General features: G+C 52.7%; 1 protein-coding gene across 1 annotated transcript; it reads right to left on the bottom strand.

The window, feature by feature from the left end:
- Positions 1 to 546: 546 nt before the first annotated feature.
- Trim72 (tripartite motif containing 72) lies at positions 547 to 8,153 on the bottom strand. The gene is made up of 7 exons (XM_021213594.2): positions 7,993 to 8,153; positions 7,167 to 7,563; positions 4,079 to 4,174; positions 3,763 to 3,993; positions 3,302 to 3,324; positions 2,594 to 2,712; positions 547 to 1,859 (listed from the first exon to the last, which is right to left on the bottom strand). The coding sequence occupies exons 2-7, from the start codon at positions 7,554 to 7,556 to the stop codon at positions 1,285 to 1,287; spliced, it is 1,434 nt and encodes a 477-aa protein (XP_021069253.1). The 5' UTR covers positions 7,557 to 7,563; positions 7,993 to 8,153; the 3' UTR covers positions 547 to 1,284.
- Between the last annotated feature and the right edge of the window lie 833 nt (positions 8,154 to 8,986).

Below are 8,986 nucleotides of genomic sequence, written 5' to 3'. Positions count from 1 at the left end.
CCTCCGCAAATGCACGCGAGTGCATACATACACATACACAATTAAAAACAATAATTTTTGTTCAATCTAAGAAAGCCATCAGCAGGGCCCAAAGAAAGACAGTGTGAAGCTCTTTCTCTTGGTAGAATCATGAAGGATTTCTTCAGTGTCCAAACAAAACCACAATCTAGAGGCAATGGGAAAGACTAAGCGTTCTTCTGTTCCCTCTCCTCTGTCAGGCAGACTTTAAGTTAGTTAGTTGAACCAGGCAATATAATCAGACGTAATGCCTCTTGTCTACACTGATAGTCTACAGTCAGGGTGTACTCTCAGTGTGATCCCAAGGTGACCAGCAGCTTCTGGGTCACTTAGAAACTTGTCACAACCAACCAACTTTGCTGAGCATGGCGGCATACACCTGTAACCACAACACTCCAGAGGCGGAAGAGGAGAATCAGGAATTTGAAGCTAACTCGGGGCACATAGTGAATTCTATGCCAGCTTGAGCTACATAGCAAGACCTTGTCTCCAAAGACAGACAGAGACAGAAATAGAGATAGAGGGGAATCTGTTTATTTTTTTAACATGTATCAGTGTTCTGCCGGCACTTATATCTGTGTACCACAATGCTCACAGAGGCTGGAAGAGGCTATCAAATTCATTGTGATTGGAGGATCCTCAACGTTCTGCGAGAGCAGCATAACACTACAGCTTCAAGAAGCCCTCCCTGACCCCTCCCCGACCTACTACATCAGAAACACAATCACTGTTGCTCTTGATAGAGTCCCGCTGGCTTTCAACTTGTCATCCTCCTGCCTCAGCCTCCTGGATGCTGGGATTATAGTCATGCACCAGCACTCTCTCAGGACTGCTGGGGGCTTTGAAAAGGCAGTTAGATACAAGCATTAACTGAAAACCCATCGGGTATGAGGAATCTGCAACCTTGAAGAGGATGGGGCCTTCAGGAGTCCATTGTTCCACAGACTTCCCAAGATCCTCCACTAAATCCTTTCCAAATCCCATCCTCTCCCCAGCCTCCCTAAACCTCAGCTCCCTCCTGGAACTCTTGGCCCAAACTCAGATTTCCTCACTGACATGAATAATCTTCCCTCTATCCCTCACGTCAGGCCCCCTGTGCATCCCAACCTGTGTACTCCCCTGAACTCTATAAGACAAACACCCCCTTCCGGCCACCCTCAGCCTAGTTAGAAATCCGCCCCCATCCGACCCATCCAGACCTAACAAAGGTGACCTAAGTGATCCCACCGCCTTCAGGACCAGGCCTCCCTCCCAGTAGGCAGGAGCTCAAGCCTGTTCCTGCTCTGGCCCCACAAGCAGCAAGGGCTGAGCATTCTTGCCCTTGTCGTGCCAGCACACGTCAAAGATGGGGTACACCGGCCCGGGCAGACGCTCGTGGAAAGAAAAGAGCGGCGTAAGTGTGTCGGGGTTGCTCGCATCATAGAAAGCCAGGACGCCATCTGCGAAGCTTAGGTAGAGGCCGATGCGCGCAGGCGGCCTCTCTGGGGTGCGCAGTGCCCGCGGCTCCTTGGCCTCCACGTGCGCCTCCAGGATCTTGCCATCGCGCAGACCGAGCAGCCACAGCCCCTGTGAGGGCACCGCGTGCAACCGGCCACGGCGGGAAGCGTCAGCCGCCATCACTCCCAGGGCCCAGCGCGGCTTGTCGCCCACCTCCACCTCCCAATAGTGCTCGCCCTGTGACAGCAGCTGCTGCGCCACCACCGCTACTGCCTTGTCGAACTGGCGCGGGTCTTCTCCCGCTGGCGGCGCCTTCTGGTCGGAGCACTCCACTCGGCGACCAGAGGAGGACACCACCAGGCTCGGGTGCGCAGAGCTGGGGTCAAAAGTCAGTTCCTCCAACGCTGCCAAAACAGACAGTGGTCAGGCTAGCTCTGTGTAGCCTTCTCTCTCTCAAAGGACCTTAGACGCCTCTCCCCCTCTCCTCAGCTACAAGGTGAAGTTAGAGGTGGGCAGGACTGGGAGATACCAAATGAGTGATATTTTTTTTAAGACCCACAAAAGGCCCAAGATCCAGAACAAGATCCAGGAAGCCCAGTTCTGTCTGTCTTGATGTAGTCTCTGGGTCTTAAAATAAGTTTTCTCTTGAATAAACCTGAGTTCTTGTCATTCACCCTCCTGGACCAAAGGCAGTAAAGGATGAACAGCTCTGCGTGTGTGTGTGTGTGTGTGTGTGTGTGTGTGTGTGTCCTTGGCCCCCAGCCACAGGCTCCCAAAGGCCGTGTCAGATGTAGTTTTGTCTCCAGATGTCCAGGAACTCTACAGAAGCTCAAGCCCCAGCCAGCAGAAACCATTATCTCTATGGTCAGACCAAGGATCACACAGGCCATGGCCCAACCCCAGCCTCAGCAGGACTCCTGGGGTCACCTGGGTGCTTTCTATGGCCTTCACCCACTGTCAACCCCAGGCCCTCAAAGGTCCTCTAAGCACAGGTTAGAGGGCTACAAGGAAGGACCCCAGAAGCAAAGAATATCTTCTTCCGTGGCTTTCTGAGGAGGGCTGGCAGGGCCTTTCCCTGTATCTTGGGCCTCCCACCAACCCCACAGTTATACAAAGAGCCACCCACCCTTCTCAGTACCTGGCATCAGAGCCCGGAACATCTTCCTCCACACCTGGAATTTGAAGTCATCTGAGATGACAGGCAGCTGGATATCTAGCCTTGCCGGTGGTGGTGACTCTGACAGGATCTTCTGCAGCCTGGGGGTGGAGAGGTGATGCTGAGGGGAAGGAAGAGTTACTCCCCAGACTAGAGGGCTCGGGTCATTGGAGAGGGCTTTCAGGGCTTCCTCATCTCACACCCTTGCCTTAAACTCCCTTGGGAACATGTGTGTATGCAATACTATTGAACATAAATGCACCCTTTAAAATGCTTGAGCCAGGCATGGTGGAGCAAGCATGTGCGAGGCTGAAGCAGGAAGAACGCTCAATCCAGGCCTGGCCACACTGTGAGCTTGAGGCCAGTCTGCCCTTTTCCTTGTTATATCACCAGCCCCTGTCCATACTTCCAGCTTCAGCTCCAATGTCCATCCTCCTGGGAAGTCTCCTTCAGCAATCCCTTCCCCTCCCAGCAGTCTTGAAATGATACCTGTGACCTATTCGACATCTGAGGCACCATGGCACCAGGATGTGAGGTCCTGGGGTAAGGATTTAGGCTGTTTCATGTCAGCGTTCAGCGCAAAGTGCACAGAAGTGGTTGTGAGCAATGATTGGCAAGCACAGTGGGCGGAGCGTGTCCCTGGAAGACTAGGGCAAGCAAGTTCAGCGAGAAAAAGAGACAGTTGCTCACCTGCTGGTCACCAGGCAGAATTTCTGGAGAAAGAGAAAATGAGAGTGGAGATAAAGTAGGAAGGAAGGAGGGATGCTGGGGAGTTCTAATGGTGAGTGTGGGGTCAGAAAGATGAGAAAAGCCAAAAGAAACCCAGGACTCAACGCCGCCCTTGGGGGTCAACTATCATGTGAACAGAAACAGGTGCCCTTCCTTATCCCGGAGACATAAACCCACCTGTTAGAAACTGTCCCAGCAGACACACAAGTCTATAACTCCATGACGTGAGTGGTGCCACAAAGACACTCACGCACCATCTAATCTGAACCACAGTTCAGAGTCCCAACCCTGATATGAAGTCCTAGCTTGTCCCTTTCACTGTTACAGGCTCCAGGGTCCCCTGAACAATGTGACAATGGAATGAGGCCCCTGAAGCCTGAGCATGGCCAGAAGGCAGGGAAGGGAGGTCCTTCAGTGCTCACCATAAGGAATTCTGTCTGTGGCTTGTCAGCCACCTCCTCCAGCACCTTCTCCATCTGCCTCAGTTGCTCTAGGTAAGAGTTCAGGCTTGACAGCTCCCGCCGCAAGGCAACCCCAGCATCACCCCGAACCCTCTCTGCTTCACGGTCCAAAGAACTTTCTAGGGCAGCCAGGAACATCCGCATCTTCCCCAGCTGCTCCCCGACAGCTCCCCGGAACTGACGCACTGTCTCCTAAAGTGGAGATGAGAAGATTCTTGCCTAGGGATCCTCAGCCTGGACCTACAGTCCCAGGGCTCTGCTACCATAGCCCCCTCACCTCCACCTCCACCAACTGATGCTCCAGCACCGCTACAGTCTTCTCCTTGCGCATGCATGCCTCCTGCAGCTGTATCTTCTGCTGTGGAAGCTGTGTCTATGGGACAAATTAAAAGAGATGATAGGAATGCCACCCTCCTGCCACCTGTACTTTCCCCCTTGATGTTAGCTCCTTCTCCAGCCCTCTGTCTGGTCCCCTACCCATATACATACCTCCGGTTATGTAAATGACCATACTTCATCCTAGTAGCTGTCTTCAGACACACCAGAAGAGGGCATCAGATCCCATTACAGATGGTTGTGAACTCAGGGCCTCGGAAGAGCAGTCAGTGCTCTTAACAACTGAACCATCTCTCCAGCCTGATGTTCTATTTCCTAACTTCCTACTGGCCTTAATTCCCCAGCCTCACCTGCAAGCGGTTAACCCCCAGTACAGGTCCTTGCAAGGATCACAAACACGAGATCATCACCAGATTGCAAAGTATAGCATGTGCACACACACAGCAGGCTTCCAGAAATGAGGGAAGGATGAATGAAAAAAGAAAGGAAGCTGGCCATGACAGTGTGCATCTGCAACCCCAGCCCTCAGGAGGCTGAGGCAGGAGGATCACAAATTTGACACCAGCCGTAGCTACATAATAATACCTAGTACCTTGTCTCAGAGGAGAAGAAGGAAGAGAGAGGAAGGAAAACGAGGGGGAAAAAGAAGCAGAGAAGGAACAGGGAGGAGGGGAAGGCAGAAGAGGGAAAAGAAGAAGGTGAGGAGGAGAAAGCAGATGGAAGAAGGGGAAGAGAGAGAATACAATCTTCCCTTCCTGGGTTTCATCCCTTACTTAAAAATTCAGTCACAGGCTGGAGAGATGGCTTAGCAGCTAAGAGCACTGACTGTTCTTCCAGAGGTCCTGAGTTCTAATCCCAGCAACTACACAGTGACTCACAACCATCTGTAATGGGATCTGATGCCCTCTTCTGAAGACAGCTACAGTGTACTTAGATATATAATAAATAAATAAATCTTTAAAAATTCCGTCACAGTCAGCCTGGCACTCTAGCCAGCCCCTTTTCCGTGCCTATGGGCTCTGAGGACAGACAATCCAAGGCTAACCCTTCTGAGAGCTGGCATGGGATGAGCTAACAGTTCCTGCATTGGTCACCCCCGCCTTCTCACCACCACTGCTCTCCTCAGTCTCCTTTTCCTCCTATGCAGAATGGGAGCAGTAACACCCCCATTTCAATCAGATGACACCTCCTGCTCCCCTGGGGAAACTGAAGACACAGGGTGGCGTTTGTTGAGGAATACTGGCCCAGGGGAAACCGCAGGGCTGAACTGAGGCCTCCTGGCTAGCTGCCAGGTCAGTCTCTTCCTCAAGGTCCTCCCTGAGGCATCACCATCTGCTGCCAGTGAGGGTGCCTGTGGTCAGAGGCTCAGACTGCAGTTAGAGGTTCAGGGTCAGTCATGGTCACAGGGCTGAGCCCTGGCTAACTAGTACCATCAGAAGGTATGGGGGAGCCTGGCAGGCCCAAGAAGTTCAGCGTGAGGCTGGCTCCACGCTGGAGGGCTTTCGACACATCCTGGGAGATAAAGGGAACTAGGGCCACTGGATGCCATCAGCCTCACCAACAAACCGGTCGCCTTCTGCTTCAGTGCCAACCCATAGGAACCGTGCTGCAGGACATGGGTGTGCAGGAACACGCAGCACAGCTTCACAAAGAAGTCAGTAGGAGCCCCAGTGCCCAGGAGCTCGTTCAACCAATCGAGTCTGGTAAGTGGGTTCCTGACCTAACACTCTAGCCTGTCAAGGCTCCGGGCATCAAGTCAGTCTCCAGAGCTCTCCCTGTTTCCTTCCTCCCTCAGGCTCTTTCCTAGGGTCTCCTTTCTCAGACCTCCTAAGGCTTAAGACTAAGCTGATGCAGAGCCCGGAGACTGGAGCTCCACGTCTGCCCCTCGTGTTTCCAGAAGCCTGATACACTTCTATCTCATAGGTTCTAGTCTCTCTTCACAGATAACGGTGAGCAAAGTTAGAGTTCAGGGGCTAGCAAAGAGGAACTGGGCTGGGTGGTCTCCTAACAACAGGCTCACAGCCAGGCCTGGGCTGAACTGAGTAAGGCAGGCACAGGAAGGAGGTCCGTGAGGCAAGGCCCTGGAAAGGTCGGTCGGGAATCGCTACCAAAGGAGAGTGAAGACTGGGTGCTGAGAAAGCGATGCCTGGGAGGCAGCAGAAGACAATGGCAGCAGCTTCAGGCGCCAGTTCCCCACCACCACCTCTGCACCTGGTGCTAGGGTTTGTTTTGTTTGTTTGTTTATGTTTTTTTTCCATAACCTAATAAATACTAACAGACCTTCCTGGGCTAGGTGGGCATCTATCTGCTAGTATCTGCACACACGTGATTTGTGATATACATGATGCTTTGTAGGAGCCTGTGTACTTGGTGTATATCCATTCGGTGATAATTGGCTATTTATCCTGGTGCAACTTCAGGATAGCACAGTTGTGTAAGAGCTGTATTCTAGTTTAGTCTATAGTAACAGCCTAGGCTGGAATCTTGGTGAGCTTTAGCCAGGAGTGCCTCACCCTTCCCACTCCCCTTGCAAACTTCAGGCTTGCACAAGTTTATTAGTTTCAGGAATGAGTAGGCCTCTGCCATGCATCGGTGCACAGCTGGACAGCGGGCCTCTGGGACTCCTGGGCATGCCTTTAACTTTCTGTCTGCTTAGTCTTACCAGATCCTCCACCATGCGAACATACCAGTCTAGCAGGCCCACCCAGTTCACCCAAGAGTGTGTGAGCCAAAGATAGTCTCCCAGTCCCAATATGCCAGACACCATAGTTTGGTCAGAGCCGGCTCTGGCATTTTCAGGCTTGCTGAAGGACAGGAGCCAAGCAAGGTAGCTAGCTATTCTGCACGCAGCTCCCAGCCGGTTCCTGCCTGGGCGTTGCTCTACAGGCGCCGAAGGAAGCCTTTGGATACCCTCCACCCGCTTTCTGGCTGCCTAGCCACGCCCACTCTCCTTAGCAACCTGGAGCCAATCCTCAGAAGCTCATAAAGAAAGTTCAGCAGTCCCACCCTGCCTTCACCGGGTCCAGCACCTTGAGGCGTGCGTGGGCTTCGGCGGCAGGCAGAAGACGGTGACCACGGTGCGAACCGAGCGAGGCACACACACCACACACAAGTGTGCGGTCCTGCTCGCAGTAGATGCTCAGTGGATCCAGGTGTTCCTCGCAGTGGCCTTGGGGCACTTGCGCCAAACCCTCCACAAGGCGCGCCAACTGGAGGTTAGTGCTTAGCGCCTGCGGCCTCGTAGGTGCCTGACAACAGGGACAGGCAACCGTGCCGTCGGCTGCAGGCTCCCCTCCCACACGGATCAGACAGGCACGGCAGAAACTGTGGCCACACTCAGCCGTCACTGGCGCATCGAACAGCTGCAAGCACAGCGGGCAGGACAGTTCCTGACGCAGAAGGCCTGGTGCAGCCGACATGGTGAGCCTGGGAAGAGGAGTCCCATTAGAGAAACCCAAAGACAAGAATTCCAGCTCAATCCTACACTGGGTCTGTGGCCCCGCAGTCAGAGCCCCATCCTGTAACTACCTCACATCCCACACTGGAAGAGAATCTGGTTTTGACCATCTGGTAAAGAGGATGTGGTGCCATCCCAGAGTGGGTGTATATCGCCATTCTCAGCCCAGATAAAAACAAATGTGACCCAACTAGGCATTTATCAGCCCGGGTTTTTAAACACTACCCAATCCACCCACTCCTTGCTACTGATTTAACCCAGGCTTCAGTCTGTGACCTAGGTCTAGACCTTCACTCTTCTGGAATTATCTAGAATCCCCTCTCCAATTGACCTCCCACTGACCTCTCTCGAATATCCAGCCCTCTCCTCCCCCATATCTCAAGGCCTACAGGACTCACAGGTCTGGTGGGAGAACTCAGGCCAAAAAAGACTCCCGGGAGGACCAGTCAGGAACAGGTCTAACAGCAGGGTGATCGGAGTTGTGTCCAGAGACAAGCAAGAAGCAAGCAGCAGGCTCAATGCAAGGGCAGGGATTCAGGGCCAGACGGCAGTGGGTGGACACAACAGGTGACAGGCACATAGTGGACACCCTCCCAGATAGTTCAGTGGCCCAAGAACTATATTTAGCTGTCCTACCCACTCCCTCCCACCGCTTTCTGGAAACTGTTCTAAATGTGGAGTGTGAGCAGTCAGCAGGCAGACATCCTGGCCTGGCCTGGCCTAGTCCTTTCCTCAGGCCAGGCTAGAGCTTAGAATCAGTGGGCAAGCAGGGCTGCCCTTCTCCCTTCAGCACTTCCACTCTGGCTTCCTTCCTCCTTGATGTTGTTGGTTAACCTCTTCATTTCTCAACCACTTACCAAAGCCACACTGGCAGTGCTAACCCCACCTGTGGGAAGACGGGACCTCCTTCCTCCATAACTAAAGTGAGGGTATTTTTCCCCTATTTTCTAGCATAGGCCCTGGAACAATGTACCCCATCCCTCAAATGCTTGGAGAATGAATGATAGGTAGTTGAATGAATGAACTGAAACCAGAGTCTACAGCTCAGAACTGAAGCTTGCCCTACTGGAAGCACCGGCCTTTCTTAAAAGCTTATCTTTCAATTGTCAATATAAATTTCAACCAGAATGAAAATCAAAGTCTTCCTTATGACCTACAATTTATACCCATCTGGCCCCATTCACTGCCCTGACCTGTGCCTCACCCTTTCCCTGGCCCTGGTTCCTCGAGGACTTTGTCTTTGCCACCCCTCTATCTAGAACGTTCTTGCAGACCCAGATATTGCATAGCTCTTTCTTTTCTCCTCAGACCTCTTCTCAACGCCAGGCTTCCAGCAATGGTTCTTCAAACTCCTACATCTTTTCCTTAAATCCTGGGTGTCCCGGTGCTGTT

Source organism: Mus pahari, chromosome 1 (genome assembly GCF_900095145.1).
Source record: "Mus pahari chromosome 1, PAHARI_EIJ_v1.1, whole genome shotgun sequence".
In the NCBI taxonomy this organism is placed as follows: domain Eukaryota; kingdom Metazoa; phylum Chordata; class Mammalia; order Rodentia; family Muridae; genus Mus; species Mus pahari.
The sequence above is the reverse complement of the archived record's forward strand: the minus strand, read 5'-3'. Positions and strand labels throughout refer to the sequence as shown.

Excerpts from the sequence above, each read along its gene's own strand:
- Trim72 (XM_021213594.2), bottom strand. The coding sequence starts at position 7,556 with ATGTCGGCTGCACCAGGCCTTCTGCGTCAGGAACTGTCCTGCCCGCTG. Across the intron at positions 4,175-7,166 it reads AAGCCCACGCACGCCTCAAG|ACACAGCTTCCACAGCAGAA; the intron begins GTGCTGGACCCG and ends TTTGTCCCATAG. Across the intron at positions 3,325-3,762 it reads CACAGACAGAATTCCTTATG|AAATTCTGCCTGGTGACCAG; the intron begins GTGAGCACTGAA and ends CTCTTTCTCCAG.